Source organism: Malania oleifera, chromosome 2 (genome assembly GCF_029873635.1).
Source record: "Malania oleifera isolate guangnan ecotype guangnan chromosome 2, ASM2987363v1, whole genome shotgun sequence".
NCBI classification, from domain to species: domain Eukaryota; kingdom Viridiplantae; phylum Streptophyta; class Magnoliopsida; order Santalales; family Ximeniaceae; genus Malania; species Malania oleifera.
In genome coordinates, this window is record NC_080418.1 from 65420134 (window position 1) to 65437978 (window position 17845).

The 17845-nt window shown below is 36.5% G+C and overlaps 1 protein-coding gene across 1 annotated transcript in view; it reads left to right on the top strand.

Moving 5' to 3' along the window:
- LOC131147949 (26S proteasome non-ATPase regulatory subunit 2 homolog A-like) overlaps positions 1-11167 on the top strand; it is a 51162-nt gene extending 39995 nt beyond the window's left edge. The window contains exons 13-25 of the mRNA XM_058097626.1: positions 5716-5823; positions 5904-6008; positions 6091-6231; positions 6353-6457; positions 6774-6995; positions 7150-7263; positions 7344-7559; positions 8074-8133; positions 8227-8340; positions 8430-8515; positions 10147-10255; positions 10362-10540; positions 10651-11167. Coding sequence (XP_057953609.1) covers positions 5716-5823; positions 5904-6008; positions 6091-6231; positions 6353-6457; positions 6774-6995; positions 7150-7263; positions 7344-7559; positions 8074-8133; positions 8227-8340; positions 8430-8515; positions 10147-10255; positions 10362-10540; positions 10651-10726 — 1635 coding nt within the window. The 3' untranslated portion in view covers positions 10727-11167. The remainder of the gene's footprint in view (positions 1-5715; positions 5824-5903; positions 6009-6090; positions 6232-6352; positions 6458-6773; positions 6996-7149; positions 7264-7343; positions 7560-8073; positions 8134-8226; positions 8341-8429; positions 8516-10146; positions 10256-10361; positions 10541-10650) is intronic.
- The last annotated feature ends 6678 nt before the right edge of the window (positions 11168-17845 follow it).

Genomic DNA, 17845 nt, shown 5'->3' on the forward strand with positions numbered 1-17845 from the left:
GTTTTTTTTTTTAATAAAATAGATGATGGACTCTACTGGTTTTAAAATGTATTCTCTTTGCAGAATATATTGGGACCTCTACAGAATGGGCTATTTTCTCCCACTTGGGATGCTGGGATGTCTGGTAGTTGCAGCAACAGGAGTTCCTCTTGTTTATTTATTCAATTTTTGTGGCCTCTGAGTTTAGGATTGTGGATTGTGGTTAATGCTCACTATACCTTATGTGTCAAACATGTTTGAGATATTTGAGAACTATATAGGACTTTAAGATAAACAGTATCTAGAGAGGTTGTTTCTTGGATGCTTCTCTTGTACAGTTAATTTTCTTAGGACAGAAGAAGAACATAATTAGAAGAAGATAATATACAATAAAGAAAACAAGAAATTCTAAAAAAAAAAAGGAGAAAATAAAAGTTAATGTGCTTTAAGTTAGCAAGTCCTCTAGGGCAAGAGGTGAATGTGGGGGTTAGTTCTAAAACCCATGATATGAGAAAAATGAAGGCCCAGAAGGAAAGAACTTAATGAAGTAGGGGGGAGGGGGAGGGTAGAGGTAAAAAGAGAAAAGGGGAAGTTAAGACATGAAGATTATTAGTTGGATTTAAGGGGTTAAGGGGATGCTATGGGAGGGGGATGATTAGGGAAGTTTTGGTTAGACATTCTCGAGGAAATTTTTTTGCTTCATGAAACTAAGCTAGAGAGTGTAGATTGGGGGCGGAGGTAGCAAGGAGTATGTGGGAATGTGGGTGTAAGGAGTGGGAATTTTTCCCTTCACAGAGGGCAGCTAGGGATATTCTTATTGTTTGCAATACTCGGTCGATTTCTAAAATTGGCAGCCATGTTGGGTTCTTTTATATATTTTGCATTTTTTTTTTCTTGGTAGATATGTTAAAGGTAGGAGTGAATGATGGGTTCACTTATTTTTAGGGTTCTTATAGACCCGCTTTTCAGTCTTTTTTCTGGGATGAGTTATATGCTGTTTATTGCTTTTGTTTCCCCAGGTGGCTTGTAGGTTGTGATCTTAGTGTAGTATGGTTTCCTGAGAAGAAAAAGGGGGGATTGAGCAGAATTTTGGTAGGGTTATTAGTGATTGTGGTTTTAGGGGTCTTCATTTGGGTAATGCTAAATTCTCTTGGTTGGTGGTGAGACGACTGTTGCTAGTTTAGACAGGTTTTTTGTTTTCCAGTGATTGGAGGACGTGTTTTTAATTATTGTCAAGATTTTTTTTTCCAAACCCATTTTATTGTTTTTTAGAGTCTAGCAAGGTTAAGTGGGGTTCATCTTATTTTCTGTTTGAAAATATTTGACTTGATCATTATTCTTTTTCTTCTCTGGTTGAGGATTTTTGGAGTGGGGATGTGGAGAAGGGTTGGAAAGCGTTTAAGATCATGAGTAAGCTCAAGTGCCTTGAAAAAGACTTTGAAGAAGTGAAATATTGAGGTTTTAGGGGATATTAGAACTTTGGTGAGTTGGATTATCATAATAGAAGAGGGGAAGCAGGAACTCTTTTGGAGAGTGGAGGCTAGGTGGGTTTTGTTGAAGAACAAGTAGGAGGAGATACTTTTTAAGGAAGTAAGGAGTTCGAGGTAGAAGACGAAGTTTAGATGCATGAAAGATGGAGATTGTAATTCAAATTATTTCCATAGTCTGGCTAATAAGAAGATGGCTAAAGCTCAATTAGGGATTTGGAATATTTTTTGGGGGTAAGGGAGGTTAATTTTGACCCTGGTTTGATTATGGATTTTTTCTCAAATCTTAGCACTCTTGCTTAAAGGCAAGTAGGCTAAACACGCTTACTAAAGCTAGTGAGTTTTACAATGACTGATGCTCACCTTCTTTGAAAAGCTTTCTATGCGATCCTAACTTTGGCACTAGGAAACATAAAATTCCCATTTTTACACCAAGGCATTATCACACTCAATGAATAAAATGTATACTAATATTTTCATGATGGCTACCCATCCCATGTACACAAGACAAGCGGTTGCAGGCAAGCATAATGCCTTAACAAGCTCGGTTCATGACAAAATGCTTGTAGACCTATGATTGAGCATGCCTGATTGATGCATTATTTTCTATTATTGTAAATGGTGAACCTAAGTCATGGCTTACAGCACTGAGGGGTGTTAGGCAAGGGGACCATCTATCTCTTTCTTATTTAAGCTAGCCCTTGATGTTTTGAGGAGAATGGTTGACAGGGTAGTTGATTAGGGTCTTGTGGAAGGGCCTGAAGTGGGTAGAGAGGGCATAGTTTTGTCACCTTCAATTTGCTCATGACACTATGTTTTTCTTAGATGATTATAGAAATTCTCTTCTGAATGTTCTTACTCCAAATATTTGAGTGGGTTTTGGGGCTAAAAATTAATCTGGGAGAGTGAAATTCCTGCTATAAATCTAAGCTCCAATAGATATAGGGAGTTTGCATCATTAATGGGTTGTGGCATTCTGGATTGGCCCTTGTCTTTTAAAGGGGTCCTTTGGGTTGTAGTACTAGGTTGGTGGGTATTTTTGGGATCTAGTGTTAAAAGAGTGTCTGAGAATTTGGATGGGTGGAAAGGTGTGTTAATTTCTCTAGGGGGCCATATTACTCTCCCTTAGGCTTGCCTTGCTAGCATACCTCTTTATTATTTCTTTAAAATTCCTGTGTGGTTAACTAATAAACTTTTAAAATTATGAGAGATTTCCTTCTGGGGTAGGTGAGAAGCGGATCAGTTGGTTAATTGAGAGATTGTGTAGGTCCAGTCCTAGTTGAATAGTAGTTTGGATCTCGAAAAGTTGGCGATGCTGAACAACATCAAGGATCTGTTGTCAAGATAGAAATATAAGAAATTGAAGAAAGGAAGGAAGGTGAAGAAGAAGAAGAGAGGTGGAAGAAAGAGATCCACTTTTTTTTTTTTTTTTTTAATTTTTTCTTTGGGAGGGAGGGGGGGGGGGGAGATCACTAGTTAAATTTAACAATAACCAACCTTCTACATAGCTTGCACATAAAATTTATAAGAAAACCTATAATACAAGAAATTACACATATATCCCTAGAGATATATGAAATGACACACTTGTAAAATACACAACAGTATTACATTTAAGCCCCCACAAACCATAATCCTACTACAAACAATCCTTGCTTTTGAATCTAAAAGAAATGCCCAATAGTTCTTCCACTGTTTTCGTACATTCCCAATCCACACCAATTAAGTCAAATAGTCTATTCCGCATTTCCCATAGTAAATGAACAGTGCTGAAATAAATCAGAAGCAGTCTCTAAACTGTTACTAAACCAAGAACACACATCCGGGGACAATGCCTTTGAAAGTTTGCTTGTAACGCCCCAACCTGGGTCTATCAGGGAGCACTGCATCTTTCCTCCTCCACCTAGACCAGACAACAGGGGGGGCAGGCCTTATCGGACTAATGATTGGCCCCACAGATCAACACGTGTCCTTTTCAGTGTGTTTTGTCCTTACTCACACACCTTCTGAGAAAACTTCCCAGGAGGTCACCCATCCCAATATTGCTCCAAGGCAAGCACGCTTAATTGTGGAGTTTTTATGGGAAAACTCCCGAAAAGAAAGGTGCACCTTGTTGATATGGATAGTAACATCTAAGTGCTCCCTGGCAGACCCAGGTTGGGACGTTACAAATGGTATCAGAGACAACACCCAGCCGGAAGTGTGATGAGATTCACATCGCCTGGGTTTGGAAATGTGGGTTCACAATGAGGACGTTGCGTTCTATAAGTGGGGGAGAATGTGATACCCCATGGATGAAAAGACTTAAAAAGATTAGATGTTACTACCCATATCAATAAGGTGCACCTTTCTTTTCGAGAGTTTTCCCATAAGAATTCCACGGTTAAGCGTGCTTGCCTTGGAGCAATATTGGGATGGGTGACCTCTTGGGAAGTTTTCTCAGGAGGTGTGTGATTGAGGACAAAATACACTGAAAATGACACGTGTTGATCTGTGGGGCCAGTTATTAGTCCGATAAGGCTCGCCCCCCTTGTTGTCTGGTCTAGGTGGAGAAGGAAAGATGCAGTGCTCCCTGACAGACCCAAGTTGGGGCGTTACATTGCTACTCTGCAGCATATTTTATGGTGTTAACTATTGCTCAAAAAAGGCATTTCACTTTGATCAATAGATGCTTTCTATGCAAAGAAGAAGATGAAACTATCGATACTGCTCAACTGTACCTCAACCAGTACTTTTTGGAATCTGTCTGGTGCTCTAATGAGACATCGCTGGGTCACTGCTGAAAATGTGGGAAAGAAATCTGGGCATGGAAGATGCACCTACGAAGAGGGAGCGAAAAAACCCTTGTCCTTGATCCCATGCGTTATTTTTTTGGAAAGTGTGGAGAGAGAGAGGCTTGCAACTCTTTCACATTGGTTTGGTGGGCTGTACATACTGGATATATATGCACAATTCTTGACTTCTTGGATACCCTATGACGCAAGAGAGCTTTTGAAGAAACAACTACTTACCTCACGATCTTCAAGGATAGATGGTTTGCAACCCCTACACGTTGGTTTAATGGGCTTTACATGCTGGACATATATACAAAATTCTTGACGTCTTGATGACCCAGTTGGTTCAACACTAAGTTTATTTCTCTTTTCTGTACTTGTATATGGGTGGCCGCCCTTTGGTGCCTATTAATGAGCTCCCCCTTTACTTGTAAAAGAACTCTTTTAAGGGCCATCAACCAAACAAACTCTTTACTCCCAGAAAGATGGTACTCCTTCCAAATATGCAGTGATGAAGTGGAGAAGATACAGTAGACTTGATAAGGTGAGAAAAAAGGATTTACAAGAGTAATCACTCTAAGAATCCAAGCCCTAGATCCTAACATCCCCACCTATTAGAAATATAGCAACCTCCTCAACAACCAAAGAATAAAAAAAGCAAAGAAAAAAGCTCCCCCAGCTCCGTATATAATTAAAACCCTTCTAATATGGAGATTCCAAGAAAAATGTATCACCATCTAGAAATTGAAAAGAAATAACAGCATTATGGGCCAAAGCTATCCAATAAATAAATGAAGGAAAAGTAATCAATAGTGCTGAATCCCCACCCAAACATCCTCTCAGAAGCGAATAAGAAAGTCATCGTCCAATTTAAACCTTGTCAACCAAGTAAATAAATGGTAAACTTGTGAAATGAATCTTCAATTACTCTCAGATTAACATCTAAGGCATTTATTAGCATCCCAGCCATATACCACCTCTAAGGAAAACCATCGTAATTATTTGCCAAAATAGCAGTTTTTTTGGAAAACAAATTGCCTAGACACGAACCCAACCTACACATGACTTCTGTCCTAACCAAATAATCCCTCTTCTCTCCTATCCCTGATCAATGAAAATCCCTCGTCATCCTTTATCTTATTAACCACCCTACAAGGAATTCTAAACGGCAAGAAATAATACTAAGGAATAGTATAAAGACAAGCCTGAATGAGAGTGACATGACTACCTAAAGAGATTAAAACCCCCATGCACCCATTCAAACGCTTGGCCACCTTAGCGATTACAGGATCCCAGGAAGTTAATTAATATTGCCTGTTGGTTTCTTTTACTATTAAGGATATTCTGATTGAAAAGTGTTCTTAAACTTGAATCTTTCATTCACATTCTGAGTGCATGTTATGATGAGAAAAAGTTTTATGCCTTCCTGTTTGATTTTCTTCTGGGACTCATCATTTCTTGGTTGGATTTGTTAGGCGCACTTGCTGGATGGCCGTGCTAGTGCTGGTGCAAGTGTTGATTCAGCTAGACAGAATTTGGCAGCTACATTTGTCAATGCATTCGTGAATGCTGGTTTTGGGCAGGTAATATCTACAAATGTCATGCCCAAGACAATATGCACATATGTGGCTTTTCATGAAATTAACATCTTATTTTGTTGCAGGATAAGTTGATGACTGTTCCATTAGAACCTTCGAGTGGTGGTTCCTCAGGAAACTGGCTTTTCAAGAATAAAGAACATGGGAAAGCTAGTGCTGCAGCAAGTCTGGTATTTTTTTTACTCCTTTCCCATGTTTAAGTGTTTTCACTTTAGTTTTATGTATGCTTCTCATAGTTTTTACTTATTATAGGGTATGATCCTACTGTGGGATGTGGATTCTGGACTTGCGCAAATTGACAAGTACTTGCACAGCAATGACAACCATGTCATTGCTGGTGCATTAATAGGAATTGGGATTGTCAGCTGTGGTATTAAGAATGATTGTGATCCTGTGAGTTTCTAAATTGTTATCATACTTTATATGCAGTGAAATGTCTATGTGACTGCTGAACTACGTATTGAATTCTCATGAGTCTTTTTTCATTCCTCTTTATTTCTTTATTTATTTTCAGGCTCTCGCTCTTTCAAGTGAGTACATAAGTAGGGAGGATCCATATATCCGAATAGGTGCAATAATGGGCTTGGGCCTTGCATATGCAGGTTCTCAAAATGAGATGGTGAGTATCCCTACTTCTTGTGTGTTAATGGATTTGGCTAGCCATTGCAAATATATACATATGCTGGACATGAATCACTCCATTTGTCCCCTGCAACCAAAACAAAGATCTTTTCTCCTTCCATCTCTTATTGTGCTTCACCCTGGAATCACGTCTATGAAATTGTTTATCTACCATAAACCTTTTTCCCACACTCGTCAGTATGTCGTGCCCATGAGAAGTTAGTTTGTCTAAAAGTGATGAAAGAAGCTGATAATATTTTCTGTATTCACATATTTTCTTTCACTTGAAATTGATTTAGTAACTTTGTTGTCAGATACGTTGCAAATTGCTTCCTATACTTGGAGATTCAAAAGCACCGCTTGATGTAATTGCTTTCACTGCAATCTCATTGGGATTGGTATATGTGGGTTCTTGCAATGAAGATGTTGCTCAGGCAATTGTCTTTGCACTAATGGACCGAAGTGAGACGGAACTGGGGGAGCCTCTCATTCGACTTCTGATTCTAGGCCTTGGTCTTTTGTATCTTGGGAAACAGGTAATTGATTTCACTTAGGGTCTGTAATTTTGTGCAAATCTTATATGGGTTTTCATCGTTTCAGTAATATAAGTGTGCTCATTGAAACTATATGGTATGAAAGCTTGGGTTTTTACTGTTCTGCATCTTCAAGTTATTTTTGTTTGTCTAACAGGATAGTGTGGAGGCCACAGCAGAAGTCTCAAAAACATTTAACGAGAAAATCAGAAAATATTGTGATATGACCCTGCTTTCTTGTGCTTATGCTGGGACTGGGAACGTGCTCAAGGTTTTTTGCTAGTGTTTCTCAATTGCTAGTGGAGATTCTTCTTGTGTACTTGATCTTGCTAATTCTGTTTTTTGATGCAGGTCCAAACCCTTCTGGGTCACTGTGCGCAACATCTTGAAAAGGGGGAAACCCACCAAGGTCCAGCTGTACTTGGAATTGCTATGGTGGCAATGGCTGAAGAACTGGGCCTTGAGATGGCAATTCGTTCATTAGAGCATCTTTTGCAGTATGGAGAGCAGAATATCCGTAGGGCTGTTCCTTTAGCTCTTGGTCTCCTCTGCATTTCAAACCCAAAGGTAATCAGCCTTGTGATATTAGTGCAGCTAACACCCATTTTGGTGAATTTGATTGTGATATGATGCTCAAGGGTGCATTCCTTTTTCTTACTAAAGATAGTTTAGCATTAAAGTGCTTGACAAGCTGTCTGTTCTGGCTGGAGCAATACTGCTGTTATTTGAATGAGTTTTAGATGCAGTTTATCTGGATACTTGATGAGATTGATCAATGGAACAACAACGTAATGTGTTGAATACTTTTGTTTCTAAAATTAGTTATTTTAATTCTTTTGTTCTCATCCACATTGCTCCCTGCAATTTTATTGTCCATGCTGATATTTGTGATTTTTCTGAGTCACTCCCAAACATTTGCACTAGAGTTACATGTCCAATTGACATTTGCCATGACTAGCTATCTGTTCCTCTTTGTATACTATACCTTGCTAATTTGTTGATCAGATATTAATTGAAAGAAGTGCAAAAATAAATAAATAAAAATAGAATAAGCTATTTTTTATTTGGGTGTGTTGACCAGGTTAACGTCATGGACACATTAAGCAGACTGAGCCATGATACCGATACAGAAGTAGCAATGGTAATGTGGGATTAGAGTCATCTTTAGCTGTTTTTCTAAATCAGTTATCGTTTGAAGGCTGAAAGGGCTGAGATGTTCGTTTGAATTCTGCAGGCTGCTGTCATCTCCTTGGGTTTGATTGGTGCAGGCACTAACAATGCTAGAATAGCTGGGATGCTTCGCAATCTTTCGAGCTATTACTACAAAGAAGCCAGCCTTCTGTTTTGTGTATGGCTTCTTATGAATGTTTTTTCAGCTTCTTGCTTTTTTGCAGGCTTTTGTAGCAATGTACTTATTTCATTTTGATTGTTGTACAGGTGCGAATTGCTCAAGGTCTTGTACATTTGGGCAAGGGCTTATTAACACTTTCTCCTTATCATTTAGATCGATTTTTATTGTCACCGTAAGTCTTTCCTCAAAAAATTACCATTTTTAAAGTCCAGGCACTTTACTCCAAAACAGGTGAAGCATGAGCATTTTTGGAATCAGAATTTTTAGTTAGAATTTATAAAAATAAATTGTATGTATTGGTTTGAAAAAAGAAAAAAATTGGAAATTACAAATGAAATAAAGAGAAACAGATGTAGTTCCTTGGTTGTTTGTGGAAGAGAAGGATCACAAAAAGAAAAGGAGGAGCTCAGAAATTGAGATTGAATCTGAAAAACTGTCCAGTGATAAAACTTGAAATAATCAGGGGAGTGTGTGTGTGTGTGTGTGTTTGTGTTGGGGGGGCGGGGGGGGGGGGGGTGGAGATCCCATTTGAAGATGTATTTAGGTTTTCTAATGCTTCAAAAACACCCTTCAAAACATTTACAAATGCAAAATGTGAAGAAAATTTGGACCTCTATGGGTTACTGTTTTGTCCTAGGGCATTAAGAGTATATATGCAAGACAAGTCGTAGATGAGTGGCTTTTGGTAAAAGGGCTTGCAAAGGATGAAGTTTTCATATGTGTTGATGTATGCTGAAAAAATTCTTATACAATATGTAGATACTAATTTTAGACTTCTTTTTCATGATGGACTTATTTTGCATCATTTGGATCCCTTGATTGAAACTTGTCAAAGAAGTTTGAAACTTCTCTTAAATTCTGGAGTGTAGAATGTGGGGTTTTCAAGAAGTTTTTCAGGATCTCTAGATTGGAATTCTGTTTTGTTTTTTGTAATTTGTTGGCTTATTTGGCATTATATTTGCAAATTTGCAATGGGCTTGAACTGTTACGGAAAACAGTGCAAACTGATGTTATATCAAATGGGCGTTCAAATGCCCTCCAACACAAACTCTGAACTTAATTCTATTGTAAACATTTATGATCTTTGCCCTAAAAATTTGGCCTAGTTTGAAAAAGTAAGTCATTCACTTGTATGTTTTGTAGTCTAGCGCAAATCTTTTGGATTTCGCCCTTTGTATTAGCCTGAGAATAGGGCCAAATACTTGATATTTTGACTCATTGGTGTTGGATAACTTGGATTATCCATAGCTGGATGCATAAAAATATGGCTTCTGCACAACATTTGCATCTCATCTGCTGATTAACTGTAGAAAATTTGACGTGCATGTTAGGGGGTCATAAAATTGGGTCTCTGATGTGTTTGTTTCGGGTATGGATCTGGAGCCTTGGATTTGAAATTATCTGGAATTGAATGGATCTCTGCACAAAATTTCATTGAATGTTGTTCAAATTGATACAATTTTCAAAAACACATGGGATGTTTATGGTGGTCATAGTGGAAGTCACCCTTAATGCCGCTCTACAGGAACAATACATGAAATTTTCACCTAACACAGTTCCTCATTCAATTCTTTCATGAGATTCCTTTCAGGAAGCATGGAGGGTATTGAGTTTTGTTGAGTTCCACACAATGTCAAATGCAAGGGAACCTCTATGCTCCCAAATTTAGCGGGAGCGTATTTTGACCTGGACCTTCATGTGTTTCATTTGAGACCTGTTTGAGAGGATGATGCATGCTGTAATTTTTTGTTTGTTTCCATTGTAGCGTGCTCATTTCAAATCTCTCCTCTCTTTACCCTTCAGGATGGCACTTGCTGGAATAATAACCCTGCTGCATGCGTGCTTGGATTTGAAGACAATCATATTGGGAAAATATCATTATGTTCTTTACTTCCTTGTTTTGGCAATGCAGGTTTGTTCAGTTTGTGATTTCCTTTGCCATTTATGTTTGGTGGGATGTGTGGGTGTATGCTATTGTTGACTCATCATTGTTTTTAATTATTTTCCTGATGTTGCAGCCAAGAATGTTGATGACTGTGGATGAGAACTTAAGACCTATCTCTGTACCTGTTCGGGTGGGACAAGCAGTTGATGTTGTTGGCCAGGCTGGGCGACCGAAGACCATCACTGGTTTCCAGACTCACTCAACCCCAGTTCTTCTGGCTGCTGGTGATAGAGCAGAACTTGCTACGGAGAAGTACTGGAAACTTTTTGTTCACATTTGCTGTTAGCATTAGTATCATCATCATCATCATTATTATTAGCACCGTTTACTTGATTTTTACGACTAGTTAATGGTTTGTGCAGGTATATTCCCCTTTCTCCCATTCTTGAAGGTTTCGTTATTTTGAAAGAGAACCCAGAATATCGAGAAGATCACTAATTTGTTTGCCAAAGCATCAATGAAATCAGTTGGACCCCAAACCACAACCACCTTTATAGTTTGTATGTGAACACTGCCGCATTTTCATCACCAGCTTTTTTGGAATGTTAAAGAGGGGGTTTAAATGTTACTTGGACTGCTCCGCTCCAAGCCATAATTTCACTATTGTTATTAATTATTTTTTTTGGGAGGGGGGGAAGAGGTGTGGGATATGGTTTTGGGGGTGGTGGTGGTGCCTGGTGGAATGGGCTGTTTCCATCGGACAGGTGAGGCTCGAGAGCTTCTTGTGGTTGTAATGAGTTTTAACACATGCTGGGGTTCTCCCAGTTTTAATAGCTAAATTTACGCGCTTGTATTTTATAATGGATTGGCTTCATATAAACTCCTGGCCAATTATTCATAGGTGGAAAGCTAATACAGCAGCAGGTGTTATTTGAATAATTCGTTCTCTACTGATGAATTTGTTTGCAAGGAAGGCTGATATTTCTTTGTACTTTTTGTATACTCTGATCAGCATGTCGCTGCTGCCTATTCTCAAGTTTCGGAGGGTCAGAAAGGAGTAGGATAAAAATTGCTAAATTATTTTATAGCTAGAATGCCTGTCGGGGTTGGCATTGTTAATGCTTGTTTGGGTTGACATTATGTAACCCAATGAAGTGGGTTCATTTGAGAGACCAAATATGCGACGGCAGATCGCAAAACAGACTGGCAGAACATTCCACAAAATGAACGGGTTGTATGATTCGTTCATTTATTGGTTTTTTTTTTGGCGCTTATATTTTTTCTCTTAATTTGTTGTCAAATAGCAAAATAAAATTTTTAAAGTTGATTACTTTTTCATTTTTGTTGTTGACACACCTGAATGACATAAATATTGTTGAAATATCCAACTAATCCCCCCTCCAAAATAAGTGCATTCTGCATTATTGGGATGAAATTATATGAGAAAGGGGGAGGGCAAAATAGTCAATTTCTTTTAAAAAAATTATTTGGTTAGTTGATGGTAAATTGAGGGGCTAGAAGGGCCCAAAAATCAAATGCGAAGGGTCATAAAGTTTTTAAAATTTCTAGGAAATTTGTATCCTTTGACATAATCTGAAGGAAGATAACTATTTTTGGCCCTTCAAATTATACCACTCCTAAAAGCCAATGTTCAAGGCAGTTCTAGTTCTTTTGTCACAAGTCTCCTAATGACAATAATATATTCGCAAGTACAATCTTTTGAAATTTATTAGAATGAAACACTTTGGCTTTGAGCTCTCCGATGTACAATTAACTTTTTATTTCTTTAATTCGTTTTCACTCTTTTAAACTCTTCAACTATTTTCTCTATTTACTAACCTCGGATTTTCCTTATACATATGCTTCACCTTGATTTCAAAAGGTCCAGCCCATGGGAGTATATGTCAACAATATGCACTCGACTTTGACCTTATTCTTTGTGGGTTTTTAGAAATCTTGAGGTATTGGATTGGATTGTGAGGGTAAATATGCGGGCTTTAACATTTACAGAAGGGGGGTAATTGTTCTTCTTGCCATGAACATTGCTTCCGAATGGTTCTTTCCATTTTTTTTTTTTCTTCCAAATTTAATTTATCATTTTGAATTTGTTTTCAATATTATTTTGTTTCATACTGGTTGTATTGTTTTTTTTTCGGTGGGTTAGCATTATGCAATAGATTAAAATAGTGCATTTATAGATTAAAACTACACTTAGTCGGCTAAAATTTACTCTAGAGTTATGGACAAAAGTAAAGTCATTTGGACAGTTTTTTTTTTACCACACCGGGGAAAGTTTATTGTACAAGACACACATGAAAGGAGACAAAATTGCTTTAGGATTGATTCCATTTTTTAAGCAATTCTAAAGCTACGGCTCTCCTTTTCCTCGGTCCCTTTTGAGACCTAATGGATGCTCATGTCTATATATGCATCTAACCATCTGAGGCATTATAACCCATAAACTAAGAGCATGAGTTTATAAAATATTGCATGGTAATCCATCTTGTTTTAATGAGTTTTCTTTGTGTATGTTAAAATATGAACTGTTTGCGTGAAACATGAGAAAAATTGTATGGAGACACTTTTATCGTCAACTTAATTTATAAATCATATGCTTTTCTAACCTACATCTCATGCTTTATTTTACATGTCAACCATTAGCAATTATTAGAACACTTCCTATGGGTCTCACAAATTATATTATTTACACGTGAATCTCCATTGCCTTGCTAAACCATTACAACTCAATACTATGTAAATATATATATATATATATATATATATATATATATATATATGTAAGGAACAAAAGATTTAATTCTTGATTTATTACCATGCATTACAATTCATTGCAACTTTTATGTCAATTAATGTGGGCATGAGTGATGACATTGTCTATCAATGATTCAATAAAAATATTATCAATCACAATACATAAGGCCCTGTGGCCATTTCCAACTTGTTTCCCTTTTTTCTTAAGCTCAATTTTTATTCATTCTTTCATTGTATTTGTCAATTTTATTTTAGTTAAAAAAGGTTTCCAAAGCCCTCCTATGTTTTATCATTCATTCAAATTTTCTTATAAAGTCCAAAAAAAAAAAAATGATCAGGTCAATTTGAGCGCTTTGGCCTTAAAATCTTTGTTTAAAGGAAAACATTCAAATTCTCACTCTGGTATCCAATATGTTGGGATTGGATTTTTATGAGTTATATGGTTGGATATATGAATATGAGTAAGTGTAAAGTTAATTGATTTTGGTTACAATATAAGACTAGACATACATTGATGGATGCATATAGATGAAATTACAAATGCATATATAAATGCTATGATATATGCATATACAGAAGTAAGTATAAAAACACTTTAAATGCATTCACAGATGCATTTATAGATATTTAGATATATGAGGATATTATATGTGAATATCATTTTAAATGATTTCTAGTAATTAACCTTGTTTAAATCGTTAACAAACTATCAAGCTTAAATTGTGATAATTATTATTTTTTAAATGATCAAAATGTCACATCAAATGTTTAATCCAAGAATTTGAATTTTCTTGGAAATCAATTAATCCTTCTTTGGAAGTCTTAGCTTTTCCTATTAGGTTGTTTGGATGGTACATACTTCAAATGTAAAAATTGCCATTGTTCATTTGATGGTTATTAGAGGCGCCATTGGGTGCTATTGCTCTCTATTGGATGAATGAACCTATAATGAACTCTATACATGGCATTGTCTAGCTTGAAGAATTAATCAAATACATACATTTGTACTTGTAAGAAGATGATATGATGATATATTTGACATTTAATTGTCCAAAATTTTTGTTGTATTTTTTATTTAAGAGCTTATATTGTACAATCTTTTTAAATAGGTTGAGACACATTTGAGTCTCTCTAGCTTCGTTGATTTGGAAAAATGTTAGCTAGAAAAGAATCTTGGGTGTTTGTAACTTTACTCTATTGTGTTTGGGGTATATTCCCCTTTTTTTTTGTGGAAGGGGGGGGGGGGGGGGGTGGGTTGGCGTGAGTATTGTTTCAGTGAACCTTGGCTTGGTACCAAGTGAGTGTAAAACAATGAGGCTTGAGTGAGATCAGAACAATGGTCCTTTGAAAAGTGAGCTAAGATAGCTTGCAAAGTTTAGGATGGTTGTTCTAATTGAGTGATACTCTTGTAAAGTGGGGCTTTTCCCCTCCAAAAATATTGTCATTTGAACTTTTCATTCAATGAAATAAAAGGCATTTCAATTAACTTTCATATCCATTGCATCATATACCACATTAATATCATCTTGCTTGTGTTTTATTACTATGATCTTCTATGCAGGTTTAGGGGTAATGACTTTGCACATGCCTAGGAAGATGACCCAAGATCTAATATAGGGAGTTTAATATGTGAGACAAATGAGGGATTAGATGATGATAAAGAATCATAATTTATTTTAGAAATCAGAAGGATGTTGGAAAAGAGGAAAAGAAGATAGATCCAAACAAAGAATCAACCAAAACTATTAATTTGAGTACAAAAAAAATGAGAGAAAAGAAGTGAGAATTGGAACACTACTAACTGAAGAAGAAAAGGAAAAGATTATTAATTTGCTGAGAGAATATGCCAATGTGTTTTCTTGGTCTTATGGTCACTCGATCTAAGGTGTCATTGAGTTTGAGTTTTGACTTAAATACCCATTTGGAACCAATGATATGCATGTGAGGTGTGCTAGGTGTTAGTCTTAGTGGGTAAAGTTTCCCATTCTAGTAAGTTTTGATGATAACAACCCATTAGTGTCCCTCAAATTATCTAATCTATAAATTCAAGTTCAATACATGTTAAACAGGAAAATACCTAAGAAAACAGAATGATCAAACAAGTCTTAATGAGGCAATGAGCATACGTACAATGATGAAGCATTGGGCAAAGGTCCTAACCAAAGTACATAAATGGAACACTCTAAGCATAACCAACTAGAGCTTATATGAAGACTTATGTTATTTACATGTTTGTTGGGTTGTGTGTGAGGTAGAACCTACTTTGTAACTCTTGTGCGTATGATGTGTATAAGAATATCTTGCAAGAGTTGAGCAAATGCAGATGCATGTAGTTCATATATTATATTTTGTTGTGCAAACATTTTTACAATTTATATTATTCTTTCAAACAACTCTTGAGCATATTTCATTGAAGAAAATATTTTTGAGTTGATTTGAACATTGTTGCAGCATCTTTGAAACTCTGATTTATTATTAAGATTTGATATAACTTGTTTCAAAGAAATAGTTTGATTAGAACACTCTTAAATATTTTTGCAATCATATCTTGTTGAGTGTGACTTGCACAAAAATACACATCACTGAACTTACATTTACCTATATAGTTGTTGTGCATTTGATTGATTACATTTGGTATATATCTGCTTGACTGAGAAGTATAATCACTGTACCCTGTTATATTGTGAAAATATTGTTATATTCCAGGCGTGGCCTGAGGGGGCGGTAATCCAATCCTGTAAGGATTATTTGTAAAGGTTGTGGTCAGCCTTGTGCTAATTGACCTAATTGTTTAGGTACCGCTCCACCCGTTAAGTGAGCATATAGTGGTAATCCTTGTACTTGTTAGCCAATGCGGTTTGCCGAACTTCGATAACATTTCTGTGTGTCATCTCTATTTACTACTTAGTTGTGCATGCTTAGCTAAATTATTTGTGCAGTTTAATTTTCGATGTATATTTTTATTCATTTCCATATCTGCACTAGATTGACCCTAGGCTTGTGTAATACTGCTGTTAGTGGATTGACCTAGGTGATAAAATTGAAAATACCAATTTACCCCCCCCCCTTCTTGGGATTATGGTAAAGCTAACACAAAATTAGAGAGTTTTATTTTTAAGGCTCAAAGGGAATATGAATCCCTTAGAAGATGCCTCTAGATTTGGTTATGAATGATGTCTTTTAAATAAACACTTGATGGAATGGGAACTTGATAGTTATTAGTGCTTAAGCCTAGAGTGATGCCTAAACTTTGATCAGGCTTTTATGCTCAAGAATAATCTTAGGGTTAAATGATATACAATGAATTCCCTAAGTCCCAAACATGTGCAGTGGAAAAAATATGCTTAACTTAAGATGTTCATAATTAAACATGGGTTAAGCATTTAGAATTGATTACCAGGCAAACATGCCTTGTCCATTTGGAAGTGGATTTTACTTTGACATACTTTGATCAGTATTTTCATATTTTACTCCATCATTATGATGTATATGCATTAGGTTCAAATTGGATAAATTTCTTGAATTTTCGTATTGGTATGATTTCTTTGAAGTTCTTAGTATACAAATAGTGCATAGTGAAGGCATATACTAAGTTTTGATATTTTAAGCACATACCACTCCCTGATCCTGCAGTCAACATAACCCTTAAACCTAATCCTGAGATCTAAAGAAAAATTTAAACATTTATGTAGTTCCTATTGGAGTTTGATCTTCCTTTGGTCTTAAGGGGTTTGCTTTCATGATCACCCACATCATCTCTTTGTCTAAGCCCCTAGCACCTTTAAGTGGATAATTATATTTAATGTGCCATTTCTTTCCAATGAATAAGCAAGTTTTATATGCTCGTGAAGGATTATGTTTGTTTATTCGACTTTTACTCATTAAGGCATTTTTATGACTATGGGACTTAAAATATGAACCATTTTTCAAAGATTTATTTCTTTTAATTCCCAAGAGTTTAATATGATTATTCTTGTGTGTGTCCATTTGCTACAGTGAGACTCCCTATTTATAGGGAGTCTGAAGGTGCTTTTTGGCACCAAGTTTGATTCCCCCTCAACAGAATTCCCTACGCTGGCAGGGAATAATCTCTTAACCACTTTCATTCTTTGTATGTGATTGGTTTTTATTTTCTTTTATTTTTGAATTTTTGCTGCTAACTAACTCTCCCTACTTCAATTTTGTGCGCAGGTAAGCTTGGAGGGTACAGGTGGCAACGGGAGAATAGAGGGCAGGACATCTGTTATTTCTTTTGTATTTTCACTTTTATTTTTATTTTTTTGAATTTTTAGCTCGTATGTACCCACGGGTTGCCATGTATTGCAACCATAGTTTGTACAACTTCTTTTGCTGACATTTTTGTATTTTTGTGTTTTCATTTTCCTTTTTGTAACTTGCATGTACCCCCGTGCAGTTTTCCCCTGCAACTATGACTTGTACAACTTTTTCTTTTTGTAAGTACTTTTCTCCCCTGCATGTTCAAACACTCACGTGTGCATGTGTACACACATGTTCTCTCTACTAATGCATTTCTTGATTATGACTCAGTGTTGACCAGTTTTGACCAAACAAGCACAGTGTTAGTTTTGGTGTATTCCCAAGAGGAGGGTGAATTGAGAATTTAAAATGTATTCCTCTTAGGTTAAACCAAAGTAGCGTATTACGTGACTTAGGGCCTGTCTATGCAATTATAAACCCAATCATTCACAATAGTAAACTATAAACATTCGTGTACTGGAATTTAAAATGTAGAAATTAAAAGCACGTACAAGAAATGTTATCGAGGTTCGACCAACTGTGTCTACGTCCCCGCCTCTAACTCACAAGCACAAGGATTCCACTAAA